The sequence below is a fragment of the Passer montanus genome, unplaced genomic scaffold (genome assembly GCF_014805655.1).
Source record: "Passer montanus isolate IOZ18808 unplaced genomic scaffold, ASM1480565v1 scaffold2, whole genome shotgun sequence".
NCBI classification, from domain to species: Eukaryota; Metazoa; Chordata; class Aves; order Passeriformes; family Passeridae; genus Passer; species Passer montanus.
The window spans coordinates 12,067,200-12,082,826 of NW_024366591.1; the positions used below are offsets into that span (position 1 = coordinate 12,067,200).

The window sequence follows — 15,627 nt, forward strand, 5'->3', positions numbered from 1 at the left end:
CTGCAAAACAGAAAATATCAACTAGAGATTGAAGCTCCCCTGCTGTGCACTTTTCATTGCTCAGCTCCCAATCTTGTGGCTACAGTAACTTTCCGTAAATAAATTGGTTAAATGCTTAATGAAGTTTTCTGGCTACATTTCATTTTCAGTTTAAAAATTAAGTACTGGTATCTGCAAAGCTTTAAAGCACAAGTAAACTCTGCATATAAGCTGGTCCAATTCAGAAGCCTTAACAATAAACTTTCTAGGATGTCTGGAATATTTTTACATTAAACAAGTGTCTGCCCACTTAGCATGACAGGATACTACTTGCTGAATGCAACCAAGTTGAACATAATTAGTGCAAAGTTTATAAGTAGCAGGACTCTATTTTCATTTGGGTTTTTATTTCCTTTTTCAAAGCAGCAAGAAAATCACCTGGTGTGGAAGTGGTTCCATCCCAATTTTTAATTGAATTCTTCTTATGGACCACTGAACAGAGGTATTAATTTTGCTCACAGTTGGTGTGGTTAATTTTGTGTAATTTCTATTCTGAGTCTATAATGTTTCCAGAACTGAAAAGTGGCTTTAGAAACTTCTAAACCAGCTGTTCTGAATCTTTCTGTACTTAATGAGGAATCTGGTTTTCCCTTTTTTTATCAATCTTCTTTAATTCTGACTGTTTTTGGCCTGAGTTTTCAGCCCTGTCTTCTTGCTTCATTCCTACACCTTTCTAGGGATCTAAATAATAAATTCACTAAGTATAAGTAAACCATAACATTACATCTAGATATGCACATTTAAAAATCATTAAAAAATTAAAGGATCTTTTAGGCTCATATCCTTCTGAACTGAAACATGGAACTTTATACTTCCTGGGTGGGGAGGAGTATTTATATCACTCACATTTATTTTATTTGTGGTTCTATTGACCTGATAACTTGGAAGAGAACATTTACCAGTGATTTGCAAATGCATCTAGTCAGAAAACAGAATCAACCTGGCCTCCCTGTCCCAGAGGGCTACTAGAAATCATCAGATGTGGCAGGTAGAGGAAGTTACACCATCACAGTTGTATTTAACTTAATGTGTTATATTGTGCCACACCTTCCTAAGTCCTTAAGGATGCAAGTTTTCTGGTACTTGCCTGCTTGATAGAATATATAAACACAGCTGTCGCATACAACTGTAGTGAGAGTAGATTCTGAGTTGCAGTCATTTAGCTTTTATAGGTCTCAATAACTGATCTCAAAGCAAAAAAGGTCAACAGTACTGTCCTCATTTTTTTAAAAAATAGAAACTCTGTTTGGACTGGCTTGGATGATTAGCCATTGTTTTCTCAACCAGTGAGAGAGTAAAAAATAGCACATAGATACTTGGAATCACAGTTCTGCACAGTAAAAAAGACATCATTCCTGAAAGCACCTTGAAAAGTACATCAGCAATGAAACTGTTATAAGACTACTAATGTGATCTTCTGCAGTGGGTCACAGATGGACAGAAAGGAATAGTATAAACATACAGGCCCTGAAATGTCAATTCATAAGGTTGACTGTCAACTTTAAATCAGCTTTTAGGAGATCTAGGAACACCACTGCCTCTTGATTTATTTTAGGTTCTGCACCAGAAAAGCTAAATGAGGAGAGTTGAATAATAGGGATGTGTAAAAAGAAGAGGAGCAATGTGCAGCCCATTAGAACTCGCCTCTAATTCCAAGAGAAAACATTCATCTCATTACCTTTCCCAGCTGGCCCTGCTTGCATATAACTGGGCAATAAAACAATATTCTTTGAGATCAGTTACATTTCAGCTGGAGAGCAAAGATGCAGGTTTGTTCTGTACAATACTAAATGAATAGACAGCACAAGAATGCATCAGTCCAATGAGTTATACGTCTAAGCCTCCGTTGTCTGGAGTAGAACTTGTAAAGCTGCTTCTGCACTTGAGACATGTGCCTAATATAGCTGTGGGTGAGAGTGTCTGAACATTCCTCAGCTGTGCCTGCAGGAGGAGGAGTGCAAAAATGTTGAATCTCACACATTTATAGCTGTTGTGAAATGCTGGCATGCTCTAGCAATCAGTGTTAATACTTGAGTTTGTTTTGTGGATTTCTTATTTAAATGACAATTTAAGCTTGAAGAACTTAAATCTCCTATGTGTGATGTGGATTTGTGAGTATGCTTGTGTCTGTATGAATGTTGGCGATTCAGAAGTTGAACTAGGAGTTTTCTACAACTCTTAAATACCTGTGGGTCAACCCTTAAATATTGCACATGTGTCATTAACTTCTATTAATTATTATTGCCTTCCTGGACAGCTGCAAGCTGTACAAATGTAGGTTACATGTAGGTACAAAAACAGATGCTATACAGTGATTTCTATGATGCCACTGAATTCACACATTCCAAAGTTTAATCATCAAGATAAATACTAAACTTAATGAAAATGAAATAAAGATGACTTCTGAAGTGAGGCAATGCAGTGTATTTTCATGTATGTGATAAATTATTTCAAAGAAATCACTAGCCAGTGAAATCACTCAATTGGCTCCATTTGTCCTTTTACAAAAATAGATGTGGTGTCGTGCACTGAGAAGTCTGTTCCAGTTGTGCTGCATGAGAATCCATTATTTATAATGGGTTTTTAGGGGGAGGTTTTTTCCAGGACAGATTAAATATTTGGACTTCAGGACTGTGGGAAACCACACAAGTTACAATAGATGTCTGTTGTTTAATTCAGGTATTGGCCTGTATCCTGGGGAGTTGTAGCACTTGAGGACTTTGAATGTCATTCAAACCTACATTACTTCTATCCATCAGTCTTTCCTAGAACCTGACTTGACTGGACCAGAGATTCTGGCTCACAAAGTGTCTGTGCAGCTTTTGGGAGGCAAACTAATACCCGAAAAACATGGTAGAAAAGATAATTGGTGGGGTCTTACTTCTATCTGTACCTGTGGCCCACTGAAGGTGAACTCCATATGCTGGAAAATGGTAACATCTGGCAGATTTACTTTCAGTCAGAAATGTATCTTACTTTTCTTTATGATTGTATTTTTTCAAACAAGACCTTACTGTTTTCAATTGTTAAGTGTTTGAAATTTGCAAGAAATTTTGCTTTGAACAAGTCACAAAGCAGGACATTTCAGAAAATATTTAGGAAAGATGATATATATTGGATAACAAGGGAGGGTAAATGCTCAAACTAATGCATTCTATCAATGTTATTTAGCACTCCTATTCTCCTTCTGTGGAGGAGAATTCTAGAAAATTACCTTCTGCCTCAGCTTGACCAGGTTGTAAATGTCTGGCCTCATTAATCCAGAATGCTAGGTTAGCCTTGTTGTAAACTCCCTCTGATGCATAAGAAGATATCCTAGGCCGTTGTTATGTGGTTACTTTAATCTCCCAGATGTCTACACTGCTGCCAGAAAAGACTAGCCTTGTTTTTTCTTCTCTCCAGTAATGCATTGCCTTTTCCCTGCTGGTTCCATGTCCTACCCCTAGTGTGCACCTAGCAGCCTTTTTAATCAGGCCAAAGAGCATTATCTGTTTGAAAACCAGTATCAAGGAAACAAAAAAATCAGTGTGCTGACACGGGTCAAACATTCTTCTGCTAGACTGAAGAACCCATTATAAATTCTTCCTGTCTAAACTGTTAAGGAGAGAAAATTATTTAAAAAGAGTAGTTTAGCCATCTCTTATCCACAGGTAAAGTAGGTGGTTTTTTTTCCCAATGCCTGAATCTTTCTCTTGACAATTCTTTGAACTTTCTCTATGTTGCAACATTAATCCTGAATTGTACTCACTAGACTGAGTGTAGCAGCAGTCATTCCATTGCCAGGTGCAGAAGTAAAGTTAAAATTCTTCTTGTACACATATCAAAAGGATTGTATTAGCCTTTTTTTGATGACTGGCAACACACAGTGGCTACTGTATGATCATTCTCATATTCTTCTACAAGATAAGGCTCAGCAGCATCTCCTGTAGCTACAGCTGTAGTTGGATTTTATACATAACTGTTCTGTTATAACTGTATGTGCTCACATTCACAACACCCACTAACAGTGAGCTGACCTTCACTTTTATCACTGTCCATTGCCCTGTAAAATATTTACAGTGAGATACTTCTTAATCATTGTTACTCTAACTGCAATTTTGCCATTGTGTTTCTTTTTGACCACTTCCAGAATCCAGACAGAGAGCTTCCATGTTTCAAATGAACAATATGGGAAGGTGGGCAGGGTTTAAAAAGCTCCTTTCTAATACATAAGTAATCCATGGCACATGGGCATTGACATTCTTCCCCTTCCTTTTCAAAGAGCCTTTCATTTGTGAAGAATGTTATGTCCATTTCTGAGCATTTTCTTCTTAAGGCTAAACCACCTCAGTTTGTGCAACTTTTGTCATACTAAATTTCTCCTCATCATCAATAGTCTTTGACTTCTCAAGTGGTTCATATTCTTCTTGGTGTGCAGTACACTGTACACAGTATTTCAGGTGAAGCTCTTCTGTTGTTGAGCACAGAACAGGCATGTTTCACCCATCTTGCAGGCTCTACTCTTGGTTAGAAATCTCAGTATGGTGTTTGCTTTTCTCACAACAGCATCAAAGTGTTGACTTGTGCTTAGGCTGTGATTCAGTACATCCCATGGACTCTTTTAAGAAGAAATGTCACCAGCCACTTGGCTGTTGTTGAGTACAGCACAGAACAGGTGTATTTCACCATCTTGCAGGTTAGAAATCTCAGTATTGTGCTTGCTTTTCTCACGACAGCATGATAGTGTTGACTTCTGCTTGGGTTGTGATTCAGTACATCCCATGGACTCTTTTAAGAAGAAATGTCACCAGCCACTTGTTTTCCACCCTATATTTATGCAGCTGATTGTTCTTGTTCTAATGTAGGGTTTTACATTTATCCATCTTGAATAGTGCCCAGGCAGTGATGACAGCCCTCTTCATCTCTTCATTCTTCCTGTAAGATCTTTGCCAACATTTTTGTGTTTCTTATTGCAAAACCCACAACATACTCGGGACTAGCTATTCTGTGGATATATATTTTTTTTTGCCTTTGGATTCATATCTTTATTTGTTTAGAAGGCATAATGAGTAAGGGTGTTAGATAAGCACCAGCTCTATTAGGAAGTACTTGGTATGTGGACAAGGAGACAAGAGACGAAACTTCTCAATTTGTGGGGTAAACTCCATAAATTCTGATTTGTTTAACCAGAGATTAAATGCAGATGTGAAGCAAACAGCATTAAGAAGAAAAAGGCAGGAGCTGACATTGGTTAAACCTTTGTAAAATTCTATTACGTCAAGTAGATGATTAGAATTTTGGTTAGGAAAAGGACCTTCAGCATGTATGGATTTCCTTTGTGTTCCCTTGCAGTGCAATCATGACTTCTTGTGCAAAGTAATCAGATATAAAGAAAGCATATCTTCTCAGTATTTTATAGAAATAGATCTTTATACAGTGTTGAGCTCATACTTTGTAAAATAAATAACTCTTCAGCAATTTGTGCTGGAGCCAAAACTGGTTCTGAGCACTCCCGAGGATATGGCAGAAATAAGAAAATGTGTGTAAGTAAAAGTGTCATTAAAGGTGAGTCTAAGCACTGTCTTTATATCACAAACACTGGTAAATGTAAGCGTTTGGGTTTAGTAGCTGATTAAATTTAGTGTGTTTGCTTCAAAATACAAAAAGCACCAGGATTTGTTTTGACCTCACTTCTACAGTTTTCAAATCACTGTTCAACTACTCTTTATTTAAATTTAGTAAAACCAAGACTGGGACAAAATGGGAAAGACACTTGTGTTTTGAGCAGTGAAATCAGTCTGAGCCTTGAATTTTGGCCTGCTCTAGATGCCGTGGTTTTGTTAATCTCTGATTCATTTCCTCTAGTAACCCAGAAGCAGACCAAGAATAACTTTAAAGCACCTATTTTTTAATTGTTTGTATAGTATACCATTGCTCAAAAAAATCACAGTTATTGATTAAGGTTGTGTAGCAGACTTCAGTGTGGCATTGACTTTGATAATCCCAGAAATATAAGAAACAGTATTCATGGGCCTAGTCGCAGGGTCAGAAAATACAAGTATAAAGAAAAAGTCTCCAGGATTTTATTTTCAAATTTCAAATACTCACACTGCAACCTGGACTCCCTATAGCATTAATCTCACAAAAACTGAGGGTTTGTTTACAAATTTCCAGAAGAGTGGGCCCTACATCAAAGTGAGAAGATATACAGGCACAGCCCTGAAGAATTCAGTTTGTAGTATGAATGTCTTTTTGAAATTCAACTTGACTGTAACATTCTCCAAAGAGTTTGCCAGCAATAACCTACTGTTTATCCGTGGATAAACAGGTGATGTTGTACTTTTGCTCTTCTGTTTGCTAACATAATGAAGGCAGCCTTGATTTAGTGTTTTCTTACTTCAATAAGATCATAAAACATAGTCAAACCAAAAGTGTGTGGATCTCATTTACATGTAACAAAAACATCCAAAAACCCCACAAAGCACAAAAAATTCTGTGCTGAGAATTAGCAGAAAGTTCCACCTGATTTTAAAATGAGACGTCTAAAATGTAACAACCCCTCTTTTGGCTTTTCAGTGTTACCTGAGCGTCTCTTGGCACACATTTTGCAAATTTTTATGGCAGTTACACAGGTGTAATTAATAGTCAAAAAGGTATTTTTAAATTCATCTTTTCTCCGTATAATATAAATTGAGATTTGGATTTTCCCTTTTGGACAAACCAGCTTAAGTAAAATTAATTTGATGGGGAAAAATAGTTTAGTTTGAATCAGGAAACAAGATACTTGGCAAAACTGTATTTTGAAGAAAAACTTTCCAGAAACTTAAACATAAAATCTTTCATGTCTACTAGAGTGCTTGACCTTTCCTTCTTCTCTCCACTTGCTGTGGATATGTGCTTCCTCCCATGAACTGTAACATGGTAGCTTTAGCTCCGCAGCCTTTATGGCTCCAGACACTAATTTCAGTGCCTGTCCCAGCTTCTACTGGAATTGCTTCATTTATTTTATAGGGTTTTGCCTAAATTTTCCACTAGTAAAACTGCAGCCTCTCGCAGATCCTGCAGTTGCATAGTTTATTTTCAGAAAGAAGAGGTAGGCTGGGGTTTACTTTGGGAGCTGGGTTCAAGCTTAGCCACACACCTCTGCTGTCACTCTGGGCTTTACCTGCAAAGGCCCTAGGTTCTGGCAGCAGAAGTTGATTTGCTGTGCTGGGTCCAGGGAGACAGGAGCTACTGGGGGTGCGCAGTGTGGAGTTTGTGGCTCAGCCTCTTCAAGGAGAAAAAGGAATCATAGCAGGATCTCCCCAGTTCTTTATCTATTGAGTTGTAGGGAGGCTTCTCTGTGAAGCACATGACAATAATCTTGCTCAACACTTGCCTACTGGACCAGCTGCCTTGGATGTCAGAAACAAAGGAAACCTTCCTCAAAGGAAGGATATTTATGTAAGAAGTCCTGACATGGATTAGCCTGCAGACCCATATAATCTTCAAAGTCTACCTGTACCGGCAGCAGTTCCATCCCTCAGTTTCTTGTGACAACCCTCGTCTGCACCAGACCCCTCCTGAAAATTGTCACTTCTCACCAGCCTGCACCACATGGCAACCCACTGCTTTGCCAAAGTCATCTGGATGAACTGGGATGTGAAATTAAGCTGCTACATTAACCTATCTTGTACCTCTGGCAAAAATGGTTCCCATTGGTGAGCAAGGCTAACCCACACAGCTGCTCTTTAGCTGATTCAAGAAATTTTGTCTCAATAAAATTCACTGGAAGGGAGGGGTTTCCCAAATAGCAGTAATGGCTGCAGCCATCTCATTTAAACTGCTGCTCCAACCCTAACAGAGGCTTAGAGATCTGAGTGACTGAGGCACAGCCAAATTTTGTGGGTTCAATGTAGACTGAATTACAATAGCAGAACAGCTATGAATTATCGTGCAAGTTTGTTACATGGCAACTAAGGTCATATTATTTATAATTTTCAGCAGTCTTGGAACCTGTACCCAGGTTCTGCTAGCACAGAAGGCCTGGTCCATTTCCAAAGAACGAATGGGAACAAAGGCAGTGTGAAGGAGGATGGCTGAAAGGACTGAGGTTTAAACCAAAGCCAGCTGCCTCCTAGGAAAATAGAGTTTCTCCTGAGGCCTCTCTTGACAGTTTTGACAGGTTTATAGCAGAGCCAATATAATTTCCAATAGCAAAATTATCTTCATTACCCCTGCAATGGTTGGGTTACCCTGACAGTCTAGACAGCACAGATGTGTCTGCATTAAGCTGGTGATTCTGCCCTCACCTGCAGTACAGCAGCTGTTTTTTCTATTGATGGCTCTTTTATTTTGTAGGTGACTAATGCATCAAGCTGCTGGAAAATGAGTTAATCTTCCTCAGCCAGTCAGCATTCAAATATGCAGCTCACATGTCTATCTGATTTTTAATTTTTAAGCACAGATGCAGCATTTTCTGGGGAGAAAGGTCAGACAGAGACCATACTACTATCCATCACTTGACATAAAATTTTTAGGTTCTCAGAGTAAGGGCCAAGTTGCCTTGTGAAGTAGAGCCAGCACCAAGAATAGAATTTTTTTATTTGCCATGTCTGCCTTTCAGCACAATTCTGTGTGTTTCTTTCCATTGACAGAGTTCATGGTTTGTTCAGGAAAAGGCTATATCCACTCTCCATCTGTGAGCATGTGTTTCTTTCTCATAAGTTCTCTTTGTAAGCTAATGGGTGTAATAGTTGCATTAGTGAGATCACACTGAGGCTCAGGCTTTCCAGGCAGTCACAGGCAGGCTTGTGAAGAGTACATGGTTGCAGCTGCTTTGGGTGGGAGCACTGATATGCATGCTTAACCCCCTGGCTCACTCCTTCCCCTTTCCTCACCCATTGGTTAGCTGACCTAAAGATTTCCCTGGAAATCCATTTGTCAGCCTGTAACGTCTTGGCTCTGTTTTGGAAAATGAGAAATAAATTTTAGGCCTACTTAGGCATGTCTTCGTCAACAGCATCGAGGACCACGCAATCAATAGCATTTCTGACATAAAACAGGCTTGAGCTGAACGTCTGATTAAGATCCAGACCATGCTGTTATATACAGAAAGAAAGTAAAGGCAGGGTCTTGAAATGTTTGCAAAAATAAACACCAGCAGCCAAGCCCACCCTGCAACAAATCATAGGCAGCCTCATAAATGCCCTTTACAGTCCCTGACAGACATGATGTAAGTGCTGAGTGGCCCGAGCAGCCCCTCAGTCCCTGCCTGAGTGTACCCAGGCAGGCACACTCCCTCCCTCCTGAGGGTCTGCCACTGCAGGGGAAAGGACGGAGCTGCTTTTTGAAGTCTGGCATTGAGACTTGCCTTGTGTTCTTCAAAACCCACCCAGACTCCACTGCTACAGTTGTGTGCCATAGGAACATTATAGTCACAAGAGAGGCACCACATGAAATACAGGAGGCAGGGAGCGATATGACTTTCTGGAAAGAAGCTTTAAGGGCATTACTAATTTCATTAAACTCATACTCATGCCTCTTTCAACTAGGGCCAGACTGTTATTTATTTTAGATCCTAAATGCCCTTGCATGTTGTGGACTGTACAGTTACAAGTAGTAGCTAACTTAAACTCCTAAGAAGCAATCCAAAATTATCAGTGGAGAGAACTGGGTAGAGCTAACACAACAAAGCACCTTAGGAAAGCGAAAGAAACTAAGCACATATTTATAGGCAGATGTCTGGTTTTGGTTCTTTTTTTTAAAAATTCCTCTCTCTCCTATAGGTTGATTCAAAACTATGAAAAGAAGGAGCTATTTTAAGATTCAGGAGATTTGTCTCAAAATATTTCTGGAACAGTGGTTCTTAAGGGAGGTGTGTATGCATTACAAGTTCTGTATATTGGCACTGTAACATATGAAATCACATTTCTCAATCACCCTCGGGGATCCCTTGAAGTTTTTCCATAGCAACTCTTCCACTGTCCTCCCTTCCACTTCATAGTGCGTACGTTAAAGCACTAGTTTTCAAAAAAAATGTTTCTGTCCTGCTTCGGTTTTTTGTTTTCTCCCTATGCTTTCTCTACAGGCTGTCTTGAAAGAAGAATATAGCAGGGCAATTTGATGCTGAGGGTAAAATATTCTGTCCTATTATCTCATTTTACCTTCTTAATTTACTGGATTTTACTTAAACAATGCAACTTATTTGAAGCAGAGGATACCATCTGTCACTTAGTGTGTGTAAAATGCAAAAATATTTTAATCCTGAAACTACCACCATATGGTAATAGTTAGCATGGAAAAACAATAAAAAGCCCATCTAAGTTCACAAGCATTATTGCCTTGAACAAGATTAGTATTCCCATTAATTTATTTATTCTACCAAAATATAACATTGAGTCGTTTTTAAATCCAAACAATTTGGAAAGCTCTTGATGTTGCTTTTGTGTGCTAAAGCCCAGGCTGAGGTTATCATGTTTGCCTTGCAGCAAATGTCAATTTGCACTCCATAAAGCATTGTGCACAGGTTGTAGGTGGCTGTAGGACCTACTGCCCTCAAGGATCGCTCTTCCAGTAAGGCCCTCATACCACTCTAATATTCCATATCCTTCAGGTTGATTTGGTTTGTATTTGGAGCCAGAGCACTGAGCACCTTCTACAATTGAGCTGGTAGGCTAAGGAAGAAACAGAAGTATCCTCAGAATGTTTTCTGTTCTCTGGTGGATATCTTTGATATTAAGGAACAGAAGTCCATATCATGAAGATAAAACTTTTAAAAACAAATGGCACCTCTGCTGTCTCTTTTTACATTAGTGTCACATTGGAAAGAAGTATAAAGTCTGCTTAACACAGCATTGTGTCCTTCATTGAAAAAAAGAAAAAAAAAACAAAACCACAAAACTGTTTCTAATCAGTAAGTATTTGCTTGAGTAAATATTAGCTCTTCAGACAGCAGCTACATTGGAAGTAGCTGCAGCTATCTCAGTTGCACATGTCAGTCAGAGCAACATTTTTCTGTTTGCTTCTTTTCTAATCCTTGTTCTTTGCACTTCAATAGAGAATAGGTTAAATTCAAACCTTCTAATCATACCAAGGCAATTCCACAAGCAAGACAACAGAATTATTTGGGCATGTAACTCCTAGTTTATTATTTTAAGCCTTTGTGAAAACTGTCTTTGATAGTTAATATCCTAACTTCTTCAACAACTGATAGAAAAGCAAGTCTATTACTATTACCCAATGATGCTTTCCCAGCTCACAGGACTTCTTTCTAAGCTCATCAGGCCAGTTTAAACAAGTTTATAATGATGCTCTTTACCTGCAACTGACCTTCTCCTTGTGCAACTTTTTTTGGCTGGATCTGTGACTCAGCCTGTAGACACCATAGCCTAATGTTATTAAATGCTGGAGGGGTCAACACTTACACCTCAGCCACTACATTACAAACCAGAGAAAGCTGGCTGTCAGACAAAACTGTTTAAGCCAAGAAACTGTAGTGCTTGTCTCCTCGTGTACCAAATGTCCCACAAGACAAGAAGACAGAGGAGCCATTGAAGCAAACTATTAGTCCAATTCTAGACTGGCAAGAGAGCTTGAACACAGAAAGTCTCCCCTTACTCCTCCCACCCCAAGGTTCCCACAGCTGTTCAGCATTTCTGTGTGGTGCTCCTGCCAAGCAGGTGTCTCTGCTTCCCTGAAGGGCTGGTGACAAATGACTATTCAATTTCTGCAATGGAAACTGTTTCCATTACAAGCATATATCCAAGCAACTGATTCTGGGATCCCAAAGCCCACATGTTTTTATAACCTATACCAACATAGCCTTATCCTTTCCACAGGCCAGTTCAATGATTTCTTTGTTCCTCAGCTCATGAAACATGAGTTGGCAAACATCACCTCCACGACAGCAGGTACTCCTCTAAAACCCCTGCTTTAGAGGCTCATACCCAGGTCTGCTCAGAACTTCATGTTCAAGACATTATTAATGCAAGAGAACCACTGCAAAAAGCTTACACACACATTCCTTCCTTATGCATAACATAAATACTGTCAACACTTCTTTCTTTGCAGTCTAGTTATTCCTACATTAATAATTCTGCAGTTTAGTACTGAACAGAAGAATTGCATCATATTGTAACAATTTGACCAATCCTAAACTGAGGCTGCCAGAGGTTGGTTAATAAATGCAAACTTGAGACCAGATTTTTAAATTACCTGGTGGTTTTAGTTGATCATGTATGATCAGAGCATTTCCAACTTTCCAATGCATTCCTAACATATAGGGAAGACAGCTTGAGCTATATTTCAGAATAAGGCTCATGTCAAGTGTTCCTTTAATACATACTTATAGGAACCAAGCCTGTATATTAAGATGAATCCACATTTTACTCCATGGTATTTTTTATATTTTCAGTGGTTTACAGAAACACTGGAATATCTCTTAATCACAAGGTACATGACTTGGCTCTGTTGTTGAGAGAAGGCTCACTGAAGTCCTTCAGGGTACCTGGCAAGCAGGTGCCTGTAGGGGATGGATGTGACAGTAGCTAGAGTAACCATGCTAGCAAAATTCAGCAGCAAGAAAATAACTCTTGAAACTTGATTACCCTTCAAGTCCTGCTATCTGCATTGCAGTTATGCTGACTAGCAATCAGGTTGCTTATTTAAACAAATAGTTATCTTTATCACAGTGTTTTCTGTAACAGCTGAGTTTATTCAGGTGTTAAACTTAACACTGCTCAGGCACTCCTATTTAATCTCACAGCCCAGATTATCTACCTTAATGAAACTTTCATTAAGCTATGGTTTTGCTCATGGGTAACACAAACTTTGGTATTTCATTCAAAAATTCAGAGTAGCTATGTAAGCAGTATCTACCTTAATGAAACTTTCATAGCTATGGATTTGCTCATGGGTAACGCAACTTAAACTTTGGTATTTCATTCAAAAATTCAGAGTAGCTATGTAAGCAGTGTTTCATTTAAAAGGCATTGAGCTCAAATTCCCAGAATTATGATAGGATCTTCTCCTAGACAAAGTTTTACAATCTTTCCCCAGATTAAAAGTAACATTCAACTCAATACTTAAAAGGTTCTTTATTTTTCTCTTAGGCTTTCAGGAAACCTTAAAAATCAGTTTCACAACAAAGACTGATATTGCAAAGCAGTGGAGGTGCAGTTCAAAAGACAAAAAACCTAACCCATAGTGTCTTCAAATATAAAAAAATATATCCAAATTATTACCTAGGGAAAGTGTACCACCATTTCTGTCTTAAGCTGGTCCTGCCAGCTTTTGGGTCATAACTCCCACTACAGAGCTCAAGAGCTCAAATTGGAAGGAGCATCTCCGAGGTTCATGTCACAGGTATGATTCAGGGCAAATTGCTTTGCTGCAGCATATGAACCCAATCTTAGATTTTCTGAAAGCAGTCCATAGTTTTCCCTTGGGCAGTGGGTAATGAGCATCCAAACATCTCTTGGGAAGCATAGGTCATATACACAAAGCCATCTTCATCTTTGTAGTCCCTGTACACTTCTGCCATTGTCAAGGACATACTGGCTAGGCTTTTGTTGTTCACCAACAGGTAGAAAGCTTGTGTAGCTGTCAGAGCCATCCTGCTTCTAATTGAAAAAGAGAGGAGAAAAAGAGGATTAAACATTAGCAAGATGAATATGTTTCCAGCTTCAGTCTATGACATACATTAAACAGAGCAGTTGCATGAAGTAGGTATGAGAAATGCTGTATAAAGTTATTATGTGGTTTAATGTCTCCATCAGCAGAAGTTAAATGGAAGCTCAAAGGCCTGTGCTCTAACAAAAGGCTTACACGGTTACACCAAGGGTGCTACTGAGCATGGGCCTGGAGTTCCCAGGGAAAAGTGTGAATAGAAACCAAAAGCTTCTGTAGTGCAGATTTTGTTAAGGATTCCAGCTCCAGTCTGTTACGCTTGCTATAAAGTGTACTTTCAAAAAACAAGTCCTTTTCAGAGACATTACATGCAATGATTACAATCTAAGTTGTCCAAGAGCCAAAAGCATCTTTTACAGAAGTTACAATCTAGAAAGATCTTTTTTTATACTTTAAAAATGTGCTCAAAAACAGAGCTTTCACATTTTATCAGAAAATTCCACTGAATATTTTGTGTGACTTTTTTGCTGTAATGTTTCATAAAGAACAATTTAGCAACACATTTCATTTCACTGTCATTTAAGCAAATTGAGCAAATTCAGCTAGGTGCAGTAAGAAAGCAAGGCAATGACAGTCATAAGCAGAATGAGATCACAGAGCCCCAGTACCCATTCCATAAGGCAGGAAGAGAGCAGAACAAGTCTTATACAGTCTTTTTTCACTACAGTTAGGGAGAAGGGAGAGGAATATGAACCCAAAAAAGACCACATTTTTCCCCTCAAGTGCACCTGTGAAAACATCTGTTGATTGTCTTCGAACACTCACAAGAGAGGGAGTCCATTACATTACTAACACCTTTATCCTCCTACCCACCAAAGGACGCAAGACATCCCCAGCAGAACAACAGCCAAGCCCAGGTGCAGCTCCGACCCACAAGTATCCACTACCCACCTGATGATGGTTATGAACTGTGCCATGGTCAGCTCCTCGGGAACCAGAAACTTGGTTTTGTCCAAGAGAGGAAGGTATTTCTCTTTATGGTATCTCTCAACAATTACCTGTTTTAATTAGAGTCACACTTAGCAATACCTAAAATACACAGGTCCCCTTCCCTCCCCTCACAGGCTTCTTTCCTTAAACAGCAGCAACAACCTCCGATAACAAACCAGAGATTTACCGGGATTTTTGTCGGGAACTTGGCTCGGATCCCTGCTACTTCTTCCCGCCGGGTGGCTGCGGGGCAGAGGAGAGAAGAGAAGCGTTACGGCTGCGCGCAGCCCCTCCGACCCGCGCAGCCCTCCGCGCCCGGCGCCCCTACCGAGACTCTTCCTCAGCTTGAAGGGCCGGTCCGGCTGCGCCCCGGGCGCCGCCCGCATCCTCCCGCCTCGGGGCCGCCGCCGCGCCTCGCCCGGACCGGGACCGGGACCGCCCGGGACCGCCCGGCCGCAGCCAACGGGAGACGCGCAGCTGCCGAGCCCGCCTCTCCCGGCGCTTCTCCCGGCTGTCCCGCCGCTCCGTGCCGAGCCCGCCTCTCCCGGCTGTCCCACGGCTCCGTGCCGAGCCCGCCTCTCGGGCTGTCCCCCGCTTCCTGCCGCCCTGTGGGTTGCCGCGCTGCCCGGTGTTCCTCCTGCCGGACAGTGCCGTGCTTCCTGAGAGGTCTTTGACCACCCCGCCCGGTGGTTCAGGGGCGCAGCTCAAGGCTGGGCTGCCCCCAGCTGTCTTCCCTTTGCGCAAGTCCAGCCGTGTTCATAGCGACAAACCACTTTGGAACGATTGCTTTGGTTTTAAAAGAGAACGAGACAACCTACACAAAAAACGTACACAAAAAACTCCAAAAACCAAACAAAAAAAACTCACCCCCCACTCAAAAAACCAACCACCCACCCCTGCCATTTTTCATCTCCTCAGGCTACCAGACTGCTTATTTTCTGAATGACTTGAGAGCTGAGTTTTAGCTCTGGTTTTGTCTCTGAGGCACAGTTGTGATTTTAAGGGGTTTCA

The 15,627-nt window shown here is 40.4% G+C and overlaps 1 protein-coding gene across 1 annotated transcript; it reads right to left on the reverse strand.

The window, feature by feature from the left end:
- Nucleotides 1-13,098: 13,098 nt before the first annotated feature.
- MAP1LC3C (microtubule associated protein 1 light chain 3 gamma) lies at nucleotides 13,099-15,191 on the reverse strand. The gene is made up of 4 exons (XM_039707450.1): nucleotides 14,945-15,191; nucleotides 14,804-14,859; nucleotides 14,578-14,684; nucleotides 13,099-13,619 (listed from the first exon to the last, which is right to left on the reverse strand). The coding sequence occupies exons 1-4, from the start codon at nucleotides 15,000-15,002 to the stop codon at nucleotides 13,409-13,411; spliced, it is 432 nt and encodes a 143-aa protein (XP_039563384.1). The 5' UTR covers nucleotides 15,003-15,191; the 3' UTR covers nucleotides 13,099-13,408.
- Between the last annotated feature and the right edge of the window lie 436 nt (nucleotides 15,192-15,627).

What these genes read in the sequence shown, in the direction of transcription:
- MAP1LC3C (XM_039707450.1), bottom strand. Translation starts at nt 15,002, where the DNA reads ATGCGGGCGGCGCCCGGGGCGCAGCCGGACCGGCCCTTCAAGCTGAGG. An exon ending in CAAGCTGAGGAAGAGTCTCG is followed by an intron (nt 14,860 to 14,944) that starts GTAGGGGCGCCG and finishes TCTGCCCCGCAG; the next exon opens with CCACCCGGCGGGAAGAAGTA. An exon ending in AGTTCCCGACAAAAATCCCG is followed by an intron (nt 14,685 to 14,803) that starts GTAAATCTCTGG and finishes TAATTAAAACAG; the next exon opens with GTAATTGTTGAGAGATACCA.